The sequence below is a fragment of the Panthera pardus genome, unplaced genomic scaffold (assembly GCF_024362965.1).
Source record: "Panthera pardus isolate Hobbes unplaced genomic scaffold, ASM2436296v1 HiC_scaffold_6, whole genome shotgun sequence".
Lineage (NCBI taxonomy): Eukaryota > Metazoa > Chordata > Mammalia > Carnivora > Felidae > Panthera > Panthera pardus.
In genome coordinates, this window is record NW_026526991.1 from 52,110,139 (window position 1) to 52,128,961 (window position 18,823).

Here is an 18,823-nt window from a genome sequence, read left to right on the forward strand (position 1 = left end):
CCGACTCGGTGGTTTGTAGTTAAATCCGGGAGCTCAGTCCACATGCTCAGATATACCCAGACTCATGTTATTTTCAGTATTGGCGTCTTGTATAGACACCAGGCTGTGAAGACCTTCACTTGGTCCCAGCCAAGCTTCTCAGGGAAGCAATCATTTTGTCCATCTCTCTTCTCTTACTTAGACCAGCAGGCTAGTTAGCTGAAATTCCTCAACTTCCCATGATTGAAAAACAAAACTTAATCTCATTACCTCTTTGGAGAGGTAATGTGAAGGGGTGATGAAAACATTTAATCTAAATGTTTCTTCTTCTTACTTAAAAAAAAAGTTTTTTTAAAGGGTACCTAGGGGCACCTGGTGGCTCAGTCAGTTAAGCTTCTGAGTCTTGGTTTCAGCTCAGGTCACGATCTCGCGGTTTGTGAGTTCAAGCCCTGCATCAGGCTCTTCACTGACAGTAGGGAGCCTGCTTGGGATTCTGTCTCTCCCTTTCTCTCTACCCCTCTCCCACTTGCTCTGTTTCTCTCTCAAAACAAACAAACAAACAAATAAATAAATAAACTTTTAAAAAGTGGGGGGGGGGGGGGCACCTAGCTAGATGAGTTGGTGAAGCATGCAACTCTTGATCTTGGGGTTGTAAATCTGCGCACCATGTTGGTTGTAGAGATAACTAAAAAAAAAAAGAAAAAACCTTATAAATAATAAAATAGTAAAATAAAAACTAGTGAGGGTTTGACTGGAGAAGTACTTATTTTAGGAATAATGCTTTTTTTTTTTTTAAATGTTTACTTATTTTTGAGAGAGAGAGACAGAATGTGAGTGGGAGAAGGGCAAAGAGAGGGAGACACAGAATCTGAAGCAGGCTCCAGGCTCTGAGCTGTCAGCACAGAGCCCGACGCGGGGCTTGAACTCACAGACTGTGAGATCATGACCTGAGCTAAAGCTGGATGCTTAACTGACTGAGCCACCCAGGTGCCACTATGAGTAATGCTTTTAAGAGACTTGGAAAGTTGTATTCCAGGACTGCTACCCAGGCACTGGTCAGAATTAAGACTGTCCCAAATTCTGTAAAGGACAATCTTATCCACCTCTTTATATCTTTTGTCTTAAATCCTTAGAATTTCCCAAATGAGTTATTACCTTCTTCAGGAGGGCTAGACATTTTAGGAAATAAAGTATAGAGCAGGGTTTCTGCTTTCAAGAGGGAAGTTTCTCAAATGACTTCCAGGCTCAATTCTGGGATAATTTATGCTCCATTTCCTTTCTCTTTATGCCTTACAGGTGGTGATAGCTAATTTAAAAAAAAAATTGGAAGAGAATCTTTGTTTTTATCATTATGTGTCAAGAATAGGTCATCAGTAGAAAGAAATGTTTAACATTATGCAAAAAGCACAGCCCCAAGAGTCTCTCTGAAACCCTTTGCCTCACATGCAAATTGATGAATGGACGGAACTGCAGCTTTTTAGTAATGCAGGCAAGAACGAAGGAATGAATGATCACCGGAGTTAAGAATTTAACAATACATACATAGTTCAGGAAAAAATACTCAAAAGATCTTCTTTGAGGAGAACAAGATATGACTTTTAATAATGCTAATGATGTCACTAAAAGAACCAAGTAAGTCCATGATCATTTAAAACACAATGAGCCTGGGTGGTTCCGTGGGTTAAGCATCCAACTTCAGCTTTCACGGTTTGTGAGTTTGAGCCCCGCATCAGGCTCTGTGCTGACAGCTCAGAGACTGCAGCCTGCTTCAGATTCTGTCTCCCTAGCTCTCTGCCCCTCCCCCACTTGCATGAGTGCTCTCTCTCTCTCTTAAAAATAAAGATTAAAAAAATTAAAACACAAAGCGAGAGTCTTAATGAATGCTTCAATATCCAACCTGCAGAATTAACTAGAAAGAAAATGTTGACAAAGATACAGTTCTGATCTAATTCTGGAGCTCCAATAGTGTTAATATATGAGAACATTTTTGTTTTATTTAGAAAAATGATAAAATTTGCTGGAGTTGTAGTACAGTAATAGCAAAATTAATTACTAAAATTATTTCAGCAACTAGTAGCTATTGAGTATCAAGCGTGTGCTAATCACTGTAACGTTTAATAAGACCCAGTGCCTTTCTTTGAGAAGCTAACTTTATAGAAAGGGGAATAAATCAACCACAAAAATAATTATAACTTAAGATGGTTGATAATAAATGAACATGAGGTAAAGTTTTGTGAGCCATAAGGAGAAAAGGCTTATGTGTTATTGAAATAATCAGTAAAATTTTCATGAAGGACATGGCATTTGAGATGAGAAAACAGTCACATTTTCATGGTCTGGGATGTAAAAGAGCATGCTAGGCAGTGGTATGGCAACAGAAGTACCAAAGTGGAAAAGCAGGAGAGGTGTTTGGGAAACGGAACAGCTGTTTTGCCAGAGTGTAAACTACTGTATATTTTTTTTTTTTTGGAAGAAAGACAGTAGGAAATACAGTTGGAAAAGGAGGTAGGGAGCACCTGGGTGGCTTAGTCAATTAAGTGTCTGACTCTTGATTTCAGCTCAAATCACGATCTTGCGGTTCATGGGTTTGAGCCCCACAATGGGCTCTGTGCTCGCAGTGTGGAACCTGCTTGGGATTCTCTCTCCCCCTCTCTTTCTGCCCCTCTCCAGTTTGCACGTATGAGTGCTGTCTATCTCTCTCTCTCAAAATAAATAAGTATTTTTTTTTAATTTTTTTTAACGTTTATTTATTTTTGAGACAGAGAGAGAGACAGAGTATGAACGGGGGAGGGTCAGAGAGAGAGGGAGACACAGAATCTGAAACAGGCTCCGAGCTGTCAGCACACAGCCCGACGCGGGGCTCGAACTCACGGGCCGCGAGATCATGACCTGAGCTGAAGTCAGACGCTCAACCAACTGAGCCACTCAGGCGCCCCATAAGTATTTTTTAAAAAGTAGGCAGGAGTCACACTGTGACGAGCTTTTCATTCACTCACTCATTCAACAAACATTCACTGAGCACTTGTGCTAAACTCAGAGGTAAAAAAATCAAGAGAGGAGACCTGAATGCTATAACCACATCAATTGTGTATTCATTGACTTTCACAACTAGAGGTCTAAACATTCCTTTGATAAAATGAAGTCACATTACTTGTATGCTCCCCAAATTTCATACAGAATTAGATCAGTTTATCAACAGTGGCGGTCTGAATCTATGCAAAGAGAAATGCCTCTCTCTCTGTCTCACAGGGTTCAAAAGTAATTTTGAGGAAGAAAGAAACACATTTGCAACCAATTATACTTTCAAGTTACACGCTAGTTTCGAAGAACTAGGGCAAATTCCTCAGCAGGTTTGGAAGGATTTAACCTGTTCCTCTCTGGGAATAGTGACTGATACAGCCCTTTCCACAACAGGCTGGTCCTGCATAGTTGGTCCCAGGGAGGGTGATAGCATTATAATGATCATGTCTCAGTGGCTGACCCACCAAACTGGTCACATTTGGGCTTTATCAACAGCTACTGCTAAAGAATTCCAAAGACAGGGTCACCTGGGCGGCTCAGTTGGTTAAGTATCTGACTCTTGATTTCGACTCAGGTCATGATCTTACATTTCATGATTTTGAGCACTGCATCGGGCTCTGTGCTGACAGCGCTTGGGGTTCTCTCTCTTCCTCTCTCTGTGCCCTTCCCCTGCTCGCACTCTCTCTCAAAATAAATAAATAAATAAAAACATTAAAAAAAAAAAAAACTGCTTTAAAAAGAAAGAATTCCAAAGACAAATTCTTGCAGCTGATTTCAGTCTTGAACATGATTAGAATATCTATCCATATGGCGAAGGTGGCACAGTTTGAAGATCTGTTGAAAATGCAGGAACTCAGATTTTATTATTTTTTTATTTTTAATTTTTTTAACGTTTATTTATTTTTGAGAGACAGACACAGAGCACGTGTGGGGGAGGGGCAGAGAGAGAGGGAGACACAGAAACCAAAGCAGGCTCCAGGCTCTGAGCTGTCAGCACAAAGCCTGACACGGAGCTTGAACCCACGAATTGTGAGATCATGACCTGAGCCGAAATCGGACGCTTAACCAACCAAGTCACCCAGGTGCCCAGGAACTCAGATTTTAAAGTACCAAACCTGGGCATGCTGGTTATTAAAATAAGGAGGTGTGTCCACGTTTAAACACTTTTAAAAGAAAATGTGAAATAACAAAATGTTAAAAAACAGAAAATGTAGAGCAATTACATAGATGACAATTAAAATGAAATGTGAAAATGTATTAGGGAAAAGGCCCTAGTAAAAGATTATCATTAATTCAAGGGACTATAATAAGGAGACTTCCCAGGCAGAGTGTGAATTGGGTATAAGGCGGGGCTAGGGGCTTAAAAAGCTTTCTCAGTTTGAAGCCAGAATCGGTGGAATGCCCTGTCCTCAGGGCTTTAACTCAGGCCTAATATCAAACACCACAGAAACTGCCAGAGTTGTGTTTGCACCCAGGAAAAAGTGCTGCGCGCAAGTCCTTACACAGTTTCCGGGCCTCGAATAGCCTCACTTTTCTACTTACCACTCACGTGTTAGTCTTTCAGTAATACAGTATCTCCGAGAACCTAATCACCGTCCCTTCACCCCCTCAACCTGAAATCCACACTGGGCCAGCCCAATCAAGAAAATGGCCTACTTTTGATCCCCCAGACAAACGTAGGAGCCATTTTTAAGATCAGATTTCTGCCGGGTGACATTCCCTATAGACTGGAAAGGAAGGCATAGTAGAAACACCATTTATTTAATTCAGTCAATCAGTGTACATGTTTGAGTGCCTAATATATTCCTAGCATTGTGCTTGATGCCATTAGGGAGAGAAGTGTCAGAGGCTAATAGTCAGGAATACGGGATGAGCACAACTAAATAAAGAAGGTACAAGACAGTACATGATTAGCTGTGATCTCTCCCCTTTGTATGTACTATGCTAAGAAGGCGCCCTTGTCAAACTGCCTTGCTACCATGGTGACAGTTACTAAGAAATGCACAGACCCACATATGAACTGGTTAGAGAGTTCTGGTTGTTGCTGTTGTTTTTAAATATGTACTTTCTCCAGTCAAATGAACGGTTCTTAATGTTGGTCTCCAATTTTCTCTATGGATTCTCTACATTTGAGTCCTGGAAGAAAAGTGAACCAAGAGTATGTGAACCCACTGTGCTGACCCTGCAGAGTCTGGGAGTTTTCCTGCTGCGTTAGATCAGACTTTAACCCTTCATGTGTTCTTCGGAGTGACCTCAAGCACCCCAGGCTTCTAAGAAATTCATCCAATCTGTTAATATACAGGTATATTCCCCAAAGTTAAGAAACAATTCTGGATCATGTCTTATTCTAACTTCTTGCTTTTGTCTGTCTTGTGGTTTCTATCTTCCCTGTGCCCCGCTTCATCCTAGCTGTGACCACTGTCCCCTCTTCATTTATTCCCCAAGCACCATTACATATAAGTGGTCATTTATTATTATTTTTTTGAGGGGGGGGGGCAAGTGAACAAGGGGCAGAGACAGAGAATCCCACAAGGGACAGAGAGAGAGAGGAGAGAGAAGCGGGGTTCACCCAAAGCAGTGCTCGTGCTCCCTGAAAGTGGGGCTGAAACTCACAAACTGTGAGATCATGACCTGAGCTGAAGTCAGATGCTTAGCCAACCGAGCCAACCACCTATAAGTGGTTGCTTATAACGGACTGTTAATGGAAGTCCGGAAACAAGAAAGGAGGAAGTATAATACAGCACAAGGAAAGAAATATAAGTACCTAAAAGTTCTTTGGCCATTTTCAACATGGGGAATTTCTCACTGTATTTTCTTCTCAGGGTGCTGCCATTTTGCTCAGACTTCCTTCTCATCTCTTTTTTAAGTTCTTCAAGTCCAATCTCGGACGTTCTATTATTCAAGGCAACATAATTTCTGTTGTCAAACCTCCCCCCCATACCGACTACCCCAAAATGCCAACTTTTTTTTTTCCTTCTCAAAGGCTCCTTTTCCCCCAGAGGCGAATGTTGCCATTCCCCTAGTATGCAAATAGCAGCTAAGAGTAGCTATCTTAAAAGTTATTTATTTTCTTTCCCTGGTCACATGCATTTTGGCTTAACTCTCTCATTTGATCTGTATTTAAGGTACTATTTTTCTTGAGGCTGTCTGAAATACAAATGTAAAGTCAAGGTTTCAGAATCATTTTGAATTGCACATAAGCCATTTATTGGTTTATTTATTGGGGGAGAATTCTAGTTCTTTTTTAACTCATTTTCTAATAAATAATTTCTCAAAGATTCAGAAAAGCTACTGAATGATTTGTGAGTTTCTGACTGTACTGTAAGAGATAGGGAGAAGAATAAAAACAGGTTCCCTGTAGAAAACTCCCTACTGTATCTGGCATTATCCACAGACCAAGAACCCTTTTACGAGTACCCAGCACAATTTTCATAAAAGAAACCTTTCTTTATTCAGTCACAAATGTAGATGCTTAGGCAGTGACCACAACTTTGCCTTAAGGATAAGAATCTTATCTCAGACTACAGAAAAGCTTCCAAGGGTGCAGAGGGATGATTATCTCTAAGGTAGCCCTAAGTTATATTTGAATGTCATCTCCAAAGGAAGGTAACATATAACAATAAGTATGGCTTCTTGTGAAGATGGGTATTTCCCCTTGGATGGATCTCAATTTATACAAATTGATTTATATAGATGGAGATTTACAGAAATCTCCATCTATACCTCTATGAGGCTGTTACAAACTGTGCTGAGCACCAGACAAGGTACCATGTAGATATGAGCAAACACTGAAATAAAATCGAGATCCTATAGGAATCCTACTTAGAATTCAGAGGCTAAGAAGTAAAAATTATGGAATGAAAAACAAAGTAGAATTGCTTCACAGAGTTCTGGAATTTTAGAACTAGAAATATTTTAAAAATCATTCACTGATTTGCAGAGAAGGAAACGAGAGCTCAGAAGGGTTAGTAGTTTGCCTGAAGTCACATAGTGAATTAGCAGCAGAGTCCACAGATAATCAAGAGGTTTATCTACCTTACCACATGTAACAACCATTAAGCATCAATTCTTTGCAAGGAAATATATTGCTTAAGAAAACACATGTAAAATGCCGAGCACAATGTCTGGAACCACAGCTGTCATCACAATCAACATCATCGTCATCGTGGCTAAAAGTACAGATTTTGATATTAGACCCTGATGTGAGTCTCAGCTCTGTCACTAGGTGTGACTGTAGATAACATATTTACCTAAGCCCCAGTTTCTTCATCTATAAAATGGGAATAAAAATAGTAGACACTATTAGCGTCTACCTAATAGAATAGTTGCGGGGATTATATATATACTCACTTGAGCATATGTACATGTACACATACGTTGAAACTGTTCAAACATTAGCTATTCCACAGTATTACTAACCTATGTTAGAAGACAGAGTCAAATTGGAATACACACATATAGAGCATTGGTGGAGTTTCTCTTTGCTCCAACCAGGAAGTTAATATTTACTGAGCATGCACTGTGTACAGATACCAGCACACAAGAGTACGGAACAACAAAAACAGGAGAAGAGACGCTATTTCTGATGTTATATTATGGTAACTATTATTCTCAACAAATATACACCAATTACCTACATGTTAATGAGTAAGACTGAGTTTGTGCTTTCAAGGAGACTGCAATCTAGTGGAGGAAGGAACCAGGCTGTTATCATACGGAGTGGTACGTACATGGCTGAGCCAGAGCTTAGAGCTATGGGAGCTCACGGAAGGGAGCATCAGAGGAGGTTTCTCAGATAAAAGGATAAGGAGTTGGCCAAAGTGAGAAGGGTTGGAAAGAGCCTGAAGCCACAGACCAGCTGTGGCGGGTGCCCTCGGGTGGCTCTCAGCATCCACTCCAAACCCCTAGTGTGCTTTCTGATCCTGCAGGGGCTAAAGAAGGAAAAACCACGTTTCCCCTCATCTCCGTGGAGTTAGGGTTCTGCTTTTGCCAGTCAGAAGCACTTGGAAGGTGGATCTGGGGCTGGAGTCATTCGCTTTGTTGCTGCTGCAACAGAACACCTGTTTGTTTCACCTGTGCACCCACTGGGCTTTCCTCAGCATTAGTTCAGTGTCCAGGTGCCAACTCTGTGGGTGTTGAGAGGTCGTCACAGGGGAAGCAGTGCTTCCTGATCCTCAGATCACAGCTACAGTGACAGGTCTTTGAACTCTACAGTACCCACGGAGTCCACTGACTGCCACCTCTCTGATGGTTGCAGAGGTATCGGCTCTCCCAGAATAGCAGTCTTGTGCTAGGAATCACTCCTGGAGACCCCCGGTGACCCAACCACCCTTGCCAATGATTTGCTAAACTCCTGACTCCCTGTATTAAATCCCTTTTTGCTCAAAATGGTGTGAGTGGTTCCTACTTCTTGCACCTAATACACCAAGAAAATACAAAAACTGTGAAATGGGCCATGAATAATACGGTATGTGGGGTTAGTAAACTTCTGTAAAGGGCCCAGACAGTAAATATTTTAAGCTTTGTGGGCACTTATGATCTTCACCTCGCCTTCCTCCCCTTCCCTTCTCCAGGGCTAAGTATATTCACACTGCAGCGATCTCCAGAACATTTTCATTTTGGCAAAACTGAAACCCTACACTTCTTAAATAGTAATTCCTCATTCCCTCTCCCTCTCCCCTCTTGTCTCTGGCAACCACCATTCTACTCTCTATCTCTATAAATTTAACTACTCTTGATACCTCATATAAATGGAATCATACAGTATTTAATTTTTTGTGACTAGCTCATTTCGCCTAACATAATGTCCTCAAAATCCATGCTGTAGCATACGACAGGATTTCCTTATTTCCATTGTAAGGCTGAATAATATTCCGTTGTATGTCTGTGCCACATTTTGTTTATCCATTCCTCTGTTTATGACATTTGGGTTGCTCCCACTTCTTGGCTATTGTGAATAATGCTGTTATAAACATAGGTATGTAAATATCTCTTCAAGATCTTGCTTTCAATTCTTTTGGATATACACCCAGAAGTGGGATTGCTGGATCATATGGTAATTCTAATTTTTAACTTAAAAAAATATTTTTTAATGTTTATTTATTTTTTGAGGGGGAGAGAGAGAGAGAGAGTGAGAGAGAGAGAGAGAGAGAGAGAGAGAGAGCAGGGGAGGGGTAGAGAGAGAGGGAGACACAGAATCAGAAGCAGGCTCCAGGCTCTGAGCTGTCAGCACAGAGCCCGATGCAGGGCTTGAACTCATGAACCATGAGACCATGACCTGAGCTGAAGTTGGACGCTTAACTGACTGAGCCACCCAGGCGCCCCTCTAATTTTTAACTTTTTTGAGGAACCCCCACACTGTTTTCCATAGCAGCTGTACTACTTTACATTCCTACCAATAGTGCAAAAGGGGTCCAATTTCTCCCCAACCTTGTTGACACTTACTATTTTCTGGTGTTTTGATTATAGCTATCCTAATGAGTATGAGGTGACATTTCATAGTGGTTCTGATTTGCACTTCCCTAATGATTAATGATGTGATGTCAAGCATTGTTTCATATACTTGTTGATCATTTGTATATCTTCTTTGCCCATTTTAAAGTTGGGATATATGGGGGTGCCTGGCTGGCTCAGTCAGTAGAGCATGCAACTCTTGATCTCAGAGTCATGAGTTCAAGCCCCACATTGGGCATGGGTCCTACCTAAAATTAAAAATAAATAAAAATAAAAGGAAAAAATAAAATTGGGATATATGTTTTTTGTTGCTGTGCTATAGGAGTTCTTTATACAATCTAGGTATTAAGCTCCTATCAGATATGCGATTTCTTTAGGCTGCTTTTTCACTTTCTCACTCATGCCAGTTCAGTTTTAGTCTGTGCCCGTGAATGGCAGTGTAGTCTGGAGCAAACTGGCAAGCAGTCTGGCCAGATCTGGAGCCATCTCCCATCCTAAAGACACTAGGAGGAATGAGCCAGAACGTCTCTAACTTAAGACACTCTCACTATGCTATCAAAAAGCATCCCCATGCCTTCACTTTGAACCAGAACTAGACAACCTGAGGGTTTCTGGGGCTGCAGAATTAGAAACAGTCTCAAGACCGGGTGAGTAAGAAGCAGTCACGGAGGTAGACTTACCAGATTCGGGTTTCACGTTGTCAAGTACCTGTCACTAGAAAGCTGGGATCAAACTCAAATACGATTTCGTTATCTAGTTTGCAATTTAACACTGCTCTTTTTACTTCAAATGGTAGTTCAGTTCAGCTTCTTTGATTCTCCATGTTCATTCTGAGAGAATAAAATATCCTAACTTTGGAGATACTAATGATTTCCAGTCAAATATATGGAGAGTTACTTCTTGACAATCTAAAATGCATCCCAGTTCACACAGTACATGCTCCAAAAAGCCCTGCCGATTCTGTATTAGTGGATATGACACCATGGCATAGTGCATTTGCCAAAATATCCTCTCTGGAGAGATAAGTTTCTCATGTATAAAAGGCCTATTTCCCCTTCCAACTACTATTGTTTTTTGGAAAAATTTGAGAAGACTTATGTGTGCTATTTCTCTGGTCTCCACAAGAAAAAGAAAGTGGGAAGGTTAAGCACAGAGCTGCATAGGGTCAAGAAAAAGAAATGTTGTAAACGCAGGATCCTAATTCTCTTCCTCCCTGATTTTTATGTTAAGTTGTTGCTATTCAGGTTTTTACATACAATGTTCATCACTGCGTTACCTCTAATCACAAATGTCAAGAACAGTTGACTTTTTTTTAATTTTGGAGAGAGAGCGTATGAGCAGAGGAGAGGGGCAGAGGGAGAAAGGGAAAGAGCAAGAGACAGAGAGAGAGAAAGAGAGAGAGAGAGAGAGAGAGAGAGAGAGAGAGAGAGAGAGAGAGAGAATCTTAAGCAGGCTCCATCCGCACTGAACACAGAGACCCATGCGGGGCTCGATCTCATGACCCTGGCTGAGATCATGACCTGAGCTGAAATCAAGAGTCAGATGCTCAACTGACTGAGGCACCCATGCACTCCAGGATCAGTGACATTTATAAATGATTTTAGCTGTAAATTACAGAAAATCCAAACACAAGTAGCTTAAAAAAAAGTTATCTTTCTCATCATAACAAGAAATCCAGAGATAGGTCATTGCTGGCATTGGTTTAAATGCTGAATTTTCTCAAAGTCAAAAGCCTTGAATTTTCTTGACTTTCCCTTCAGGGATGAAAGATGGCTACTACAGCTCTGAACTTTCCCCGGCTCACAAAGCAGAAAGAATAGACAACAAATACCAGTTTTGACTGTCTCATTTTATTTGGAAGGCAATACACGTATGCCTCCCTTTCCTGGAATTTCTCCCTCAACCTCAGTAATCTTCGGTAAGGTGAAGAAAACAGAACATTTGGGAATATTTGGTTTTCCTATCCTATAGGCAGGCAAGTAAGAGGAAAACTGGGAATGGGTGTTGGTCTGTTGAGTTCTAGGGTCTGCCACAGTGAAAACCAGGAAATACCAAAACATCTGAGAATACAAGATTAACGGAGTATGATGGGCCAGATGAATCCCAGGAGACTGTTAAAAACTGTGGTACAGAAACATACTTAGGTACATGCAAAATTATTCCTAGAAATGTTATCAACTAATAAACAAACATACAAAACACTCGATAAGAAATCATCAAATTTGTTGGGGTGAAAAAAGTTTAGACAGATTTAAAAAACTTGAACAGTTATATACAAAAAACCCGGAACTCACGTTCTGAAAATGCTGACTTAGGTTGGGTTTTCTAGGAAACAGACTGAGGCAGGGAGGTGCATGCAGGTGCTTGATTTTACTCCAGAGTGCTTTCAGGAACAGCACCTCTGAGGGAGGCCGGACGGGGCAGAGGGAGGTGAACCGCAGGGCACTTGCCACAGAGGCTTTAACTGGCGGGTCCCATGGGGAATTCTAAAGCTGAATGTCCCAGATTGTTACAATTGAGGGACTCTGCCTTGTACCTCACAACTGACCAGTCCTTGGATCTGAGTCGCCCCCAGGGACAGACTGTAACCCAGGATGAGGCGGTTTCCTTCACAGAAGGCAATTTTGGAGAGAAGCCACCATGAGTCATTAGCAGCCGACACCCCTGGCAGCTACAGCTTGGGATCTGGGCAGCATACCACACAGCATCCACTAGAAATGTGAACCCTGATTATCTCCGGGTTTGGGGATTGAGCTCGGCTTTCTCTCTTTTTTAAATAGTTTCCAAATTTTCCACAACAGAGTATTGCCGTAAGAATTAAAAATGACTTAATTCATGTAAAGCACTTTGCACAATTCCTGGAATTTATTAAGTATTCCATAAGTTTAGTTGTACTTATTTCTTACTTAGAAGTATATACATATAGGGGCGCCTGGGTGGCTCAGTCGGTTAAGCGTCCGACTTCGGCTCAGGTCATGATCTCACTGTCCGTGAGTTCGAGCCCCGCGTCGAGCTCTGTGCTGACAGCTCAGAGCCTGGAGCCTGTTTCAGATTCTGTGTCTCCCTCTCTCTGACCCTCCCCCATTCATGCTCTGTCTCTCTCTGTCTCAAAAATAAATAAAGGTTAAAAAAATTTTTTTTTAAAAAGAATTATATACATATAAAACACTATAAAGAGAAAGCATAAATGCGAATATTGTCAAGAAAAAAAGTATGAAGTAGGATTAAAATAATAATAGACTTTGCTGTTCATTTTGGCTTATTTTGTTTTATCCGTGAAATTCCTTCTTCTGATATCGCTTCTTCCTAGAATTGTCCCATAGAACTTTTTTGTAATAATACAAATTTTGGTATCAGTGTCATCCAACAGCCACTAGCCATGGTTGGCTACTGAGCATTTGAAATGTGGCTAGTGCAAATGAAGAACCAAATTTCAAATTTTATTTAGTTTCAATTCATTTAAATGTAAATAGCCACATATTGCTAGTGACTACCAAATATTGGACAATACAGTTCTATACCAATACTAATCAATGGTTATTTAGAGAACAGATCTAAACTATTCTTTCTCTCTTGAAGCTTGGATGAGTTCCCTTAATTCATCACCCTGTATAATCTCCTAATCTTGATTTCAAAATCACATTATATTTAGAAGTGTAGAAAAACAAAATGGGAAGAGTTAATTAAGTGTAAAAAAAAAAAAAAGTGGTTTTTTTCCTTTTCTTTTGTTTTTTTAAGTATACTCTACGTCCAGCATGGGGCCTGAACTCATGACCCCAAGATCAAGAGTCAGTCACATGCTCTACTGACTGAGCCAGCCAGGCGCCCCTGGTCAGACTTTTTTTTTTACATACAACAGAGAAGGTAATTTAGTTGAAAGTTAGATGCTAAAGAGCTATATAATGTATCGCTAATTGTCTGAAATTTTTTAGTAAATAATCTGAAAAGAAAATGAGAGGTTGTTCTATATGAAATATCTGGTTCCTCTTGGTAAGCCAAAAAAGACTTCTCACTTAAATCATATCTTTTTTTCCTTTAAAAAAAAATGTTTACTTATTTTTGAGAGAGACAGAGAGAGAGAGAGAGAGAGAGAGAAAGAGAAAGTGCATGCGCACGCACACATGAGTGTGAGCAGGGGAGGGGCAGAGAAAAAGGGAGACAAAGAATCCCAAACAGACTCCATGCTATCAACCCAGACCTCGAGGCAGGGCTTGAACACATGAATCACAAGATCATAACCTGAGCAGAAATCAAGAGTCAGACGCTTAACCGATTGAGCCACGAGATGTCCCTGAAATCATATCTTTCAACCATATTGTCAATATAGTACGGGAGACACCTACAGAAACAATTTGAGAATGCCTGAATAACAATGTGGAAGTCTCTTACATCTCAGGTGGGAGGCCTATGCGTATGGGGATAACTCCCTAACAGCAGCCATGCTTGAGAAAGGAAAGAGACACAGATTTTGGCTTGCATTTCAGCCTTGCCACTTACTGGCTGTGTACTTTGGACACATTACTTAATTACTGCACAATAAAATGGTGATAACTACACCTTTGAAGGTTTGTTGGAATATTAGTGATATGTAAAGCACCTGGCACACAGTAAGTGCTAAATCAATGAGTTTTATTATTATGTCAATATTATGTCAATAAAATAGAACAGCAAAAGTGAAGTGAGTCCAAATGATTTAAAACTTGAGTGATAATTAACTGGCATAATCATTAAGTTGTAAAATTATTTTTGGTATATGTTACTTTATTTTTTTAATGTATTTTATTTATTTATTTTGAAAGAAAAAGAGAATGCGAGCATGAGAGAGGGAGGGGCAGAGAGAGAGAGAGAGAGAGAGAGAGAGAGAGAGAGAGAGAGAATCCCAAACAGGCTCCATGCTGTTAGCACAGAGCCTGATTCAGGGTTCAATCTCACAAACCTGAGATCATGACCTGAGCTGAAACCAAGAATCAGATGCTTAACTGACTGAGCCACCCAGGTGCCCTGGTGTATGTTACTTTATGTGTCTATTGGCCACACATAAAACACAGTCCACTGTATCAAATCAATGACAAAAATGGATGCTTGACTAAATGAATGAGTCATCACCTTGCCTGTTCTTAATGGTCTTTTGCCCCCCCAAAAGGGTTGTTGTCACTAAAATGGTTTTGTCACTGGTACTGTCAGTAGGGAAATTTTCAAGCTGTAAAGAGCTTGAAACACAACTGTTTTTCTAGACTTAATAGGAGAGATCATGGCTGAAATTAAGAAACAACTTCTTGAGCAATACTACAAAGAAGCACTTTTAACGGCTTCCATCCTGAGACATTTTTAAGAAGATAGACAATTCTCCAGCTGAAAATGTCATCCTCACCTATGGGAGCCAGCCTCCGGGGTAGCCTCTACTGATCCTTCTTTCCTAGCATTCATGCACTTCATTACTCTCCTGCCCAAATTCAATCAAGGCTGGCCCTGAACATGGTCAAGGCTATGTCATAAAAGGCACTGCAGCTTCTGCTTTGGTCTTTCAGATCATCATTTCGTCCGGAATAAGCCAGTTGCCACGCTGTGAGAACACTCAAGCTATCCTGTGGAAAAGCCCCTGTGGCCAACAGACGAAGCCAACTTCTCAGACATGTGAGAGAATCACCTTGGAAGTGGATGCTCCAGCTGCAAATAAATCTTCAGATGACCACAGCCCTAGCCAGCAAGATCTGACTTCAACCTTCTGAGTCTGAGACTGAAACAGAAATGCCCAGCTGAACCCTTCCTGAGTTCCTGACTCAGAAATTGGGAGAGATAATACAGGACTTTTACTGTTTTAAGCCACAACATTTTGGGTTTGTTTTATTATTTTTAAGTTTATTTATTTTGAGAGAGAGAGACAGGCTGAGGGAGGGGCAGAGAGAGAGGGAGAAAGAGAATCCCAAGCAAGCTCCATGTGGAGTCTGGTGCAGGGCTTGAACTCATGAACAATGAGACCACAACCTGAGCCCAAATCATGAGCCACGTGCCCAACCCAGGCACCCCTGTTTTTTTTTTTTTTCTCTTAAAGTAATCTCTATGCCCAACACTCACAACCTTGAGATGGAGAGTTGCATGCTCTACTGACTGAGCCAGCCAGTCTCTCCAAATACTTTTTTTAAAAAGTAAACTCTACCCCAACGTGGGGCTTGAACTCACCACCCCAACATCAAAAGTCACATGCTCTACCAACTTAGCCAGCCCAGTGCCCTGAAGGTGTAGTTTTGGGGTTATTTGATATGCAGCAAAAGATAGCTAATGTACCATCAATAACAAACATTTATCACTACTGTACAAAGTATCCTGTTTATAGGCTGAACCATAAGATCATTCAAGGTAACTTCTTGCTTTATAATGTTTTAACAGGTTGACATGTCATTGACTATCTTTTCCTATAAAATTCTTATGAGACAAAGAGAATTAGCCAATCAAATGTTCAGCAAGTATTCATTAAGTTCAAGGTATTATACTAGGTGCTTTGCTGATGAAAAGGTATGATGATGCTATTGATAACAACAGTAAAAATAATGATAGATATTACTAACACCTATTAAGCATGAGCTTATCACAGACACTGTCCTAGACACTGTACATATATTCTCATTTAACCTTAATGTATACTGCCAAATGTTTTCCAGAAGGTCATACCAAGTTACATTCCCATCTGCAATGTAGAAACACAAACTCACTGCATGATTATCAGCACTTAAGAATTAAAAAAAAAACAAAAACAAAAAACCTGATAGGGGAAAATTGAATAGTTCAATCTGCATTTCTATGATTACTACATCTTAAAATGTTGAGCATATTAAATTTTTGTCTGACATATGTTACAATGTTGGCATTGTGTTTTCTTAATATTTTTATTGTCAAGTCAATCTCTTCCTTTGTAATTTCCTCCAATTCTTTTATAATTAAAAGGCTCTTTCCTATCCCTAACTTCACTTGCATTTGTATTCTAGTTTGTTTATGGTTTTGTTTTTTACACATGTAGTTATTATTTTTTTAAGTTTATTTATTTATTTTTGAGAGAGAGAGCACACGAGAGAAAGGAGGCAGAGAGGAAACCAAGCAGGTCCACACTGCCAGCACGGAGCCCACACACAAACCACGAGATCATGACCTGGGTGGAAACCAAGAGTCAGATGCTCAACTGACTGAGCCACTCAGGTACCCCTGTAGTTATTTTTTTGATGTTTTATTTATTTTTGAAAGAGTGTGTGCATGAGTGGGGGAGGGGCAGAGAGTGAGGAAGACCGAGGATCCAAAGGGGTTCAGCGCTGACAGCAAAGAGCCCAATGCAGGGCTTGAACCCACAAACCATGAGATCATGACCTCAGCTGAAGTGGGACGCTTAACCGACTGAGCCACCCAAGTGCCCCTGTCATTTTTTGTTGCAGGACACAGGAGTTTTTGTTTTGTGCTTTTTTTTTTTTTTTTCCCGTCACAATCATGTCTCCTTCACTATCAGTTGAGTAAGTTTTCCTTTCCCCTACTGATTTATGATGCCACCTTTATTATCTTAGATATTCTTATATTACTTGGGTATGTTTGTGAGCTTCATGACCCTCTTGCACTGTCTGTTGGTTTTGATGTTAGTACTACACTTTTTTTGATTACTAACTTCTACTCATTCATCGAGAACCATCACATTCTCCTCCTGGAAGCCTCCCTGATTCTTCCCAAAAGATATGACTGCTGCCTCCTTTTTCACCTTTATAACACATAAAATTCTGCCTTGTATTGCAGTTAACATGGCTGATTGTATCCAACTATATTCTTGAGAGCAGGGAACAGGCGCACTATATATTCATTAAAACTAAACTGTTGGATTTGCATGAAAAGGTGGTGATAGCAAAATAGATCTAGTTTGACAAAAAAAAAAAAAATGAAAACAGACAATTCCCTCATTTCAACAAATATCACTGTACTATCCATTATGAAACAATTATAAAGGTGAGTGAACGTTAGATTCTGACTCGGGGAGTTCACCACTTAGGTCAAAGAGGCATATGAATACACGTGATTCAACAGTGTGACTAGTGTAAAATAATCATGCACAAGGAAGAAAGGAAAAAACTAACTGAGCAAGTAGTGGGCATAATTTCAGAGTAGTGGACATACCTATAAGCTGGGTTTATGGTGTTTCTTTTTTTTTTTTTTTAATGTTTATTTATTTTTGAGACAGAGAGAGAGGGAGAGCGCGAGAGCAGGGTAAGGGCAGAGAGAGAGAGGGTGAGGGTAGAGAGACAGGGAGACAGAGAATCTGAAGCAGGCTCCAGGCTCTGAGCTGTCAGCACAGAACCTGAGGCGGGGCTCCAGCCCACAACCCGGGTGATCATGACCTGAGCTGACATGGGATGTCCAGCCGACTAAGCCACCCAGGCACCCTGGGTTTACGGTGTTTCTTAAATGTCAAGGAATTTGTAATTAATCTGAATGACACAGGGCTTGCAATTCAGAACCTTCAACAGAAGTTTCATTAATTTATCCTTCCTGGGGGCGCCTGGGTGGCTCAGTCGGTTGGGCGTCCGACTTCGGCTCAGGTCATGATCTCGGGGTCCGTGAGTTCGAGCCCCGCGTCGGGCTCTGTGCTGACAGCTCAGAGCCTGGAGCCTGTTTCAGATTCTGTGTCTCCCTCTCTCTCTGACCTTCCCCCATTCATGCTCTGTCTCCCTCTGTCTCAAAAATGAATAAACGTTAAAAAAAAAATTTAAAAAAAATGTATCCTTCCTGGAAGACCTTTTGAAGGAAGCCTAACGTAGATTGGGTAGCATGGGCAAGCTGCAGAGCTCTGCTCGGAAGCTGTTCCCTTCGCGCGAACCTGAGATGCCTTGTGCAGGATACAGGTGCGAATTACTGCAAAGTGTGCAACTGGGTGAAAATGAAACAGGGGGATAAGATACAAACCTTTACCGGTATCAGGTACTATAAGCCACGTACTTGCGTTGGTTTAAAAGGCATGAGAACTGACTCCTTGTGAGAGAGCACAGTTCGAGCCACTAGCCTCATCTTCGCGCCCCGCCCTCAGGCCCCAGGCGAGCCCAGGCCAGATGTTAAGACCAAGAACTACGGACGTCAAGTCAGCGTGACGTCACCAGCACTGACGCAGTCTCACAGGGAGGGGCCTCTCAGCTCACCTCAGAACGCAGTCAGGTCCGCGGAGCAGCGAGTTGACCGTCTCGTGTTCTGCCCTAAAGATCCGAATAGTCAGCAGTACGGGAGCCGAAGCGCCGAAGTTGCTCAGGAGCTGAAGACGGGCCACTTCCCTCCTTCCTTGGCCCTTACTGGTGTCCTCTCTAAGGCCCAGGCGCGGTCCAGGCGGCAGCGCGCTCAAGAGCTCGCCGCT

The 18,823-nt window shown here is 41.2% G+C and overlaps 1 protein-coding gene and 1 long non-coding RNA gene across 5 annotated transcripts in view; one reads left to right on the plus strand and one right to left on the minus strand.

The window, feature by feature from the left end:
• The window catches only part of CUNH12orf56 (chromosome unknown C12orf56 homolog), a 112,235-nt gene extending 95,828 nt beyond the window's left edge, over window positions 1-16,407 (plus strand). The window contains exon 12 of one of the 3 annotated variants that reach the window (XM_053895495.1): window positions 14,982-16,407. In XM_053895495.1, the coding sequence (XP_053751470.1) occupies window positions 14,982-15,182 (201 nt within the window). In that variant the 3' untranslated portion in view covers window positions 15,183-16,407. Of the gene's footprint in view, window positions 1-14,687; window positions 14,936-14,981 lie in introns of those variants that run through there. The other 2 variants (XM_019454998.2, XM_053895494.1) reach the window with 2 other exon arrangements.
• The window catches only part of LOC109270430 (uncharacterized), a 109,987-nt gene extending 91,258 nt beyond the window's left edge, over window positions 1-18,729 (minus strand). For both annotated transcript variants that reach the window (XR_002081519.2, XR_008419613.1), the window contains exon 1: window positions 18,615-18,729. This is a non-coding gene — a long non-coding RNA (uncharacterized LOC109270430). The remainder of the gene's footprint in view (window positions 1-18,614) is intronic.
• Between the last annotated feature and the right edge of the window lie 94 nt (window positions 18,730-18,823).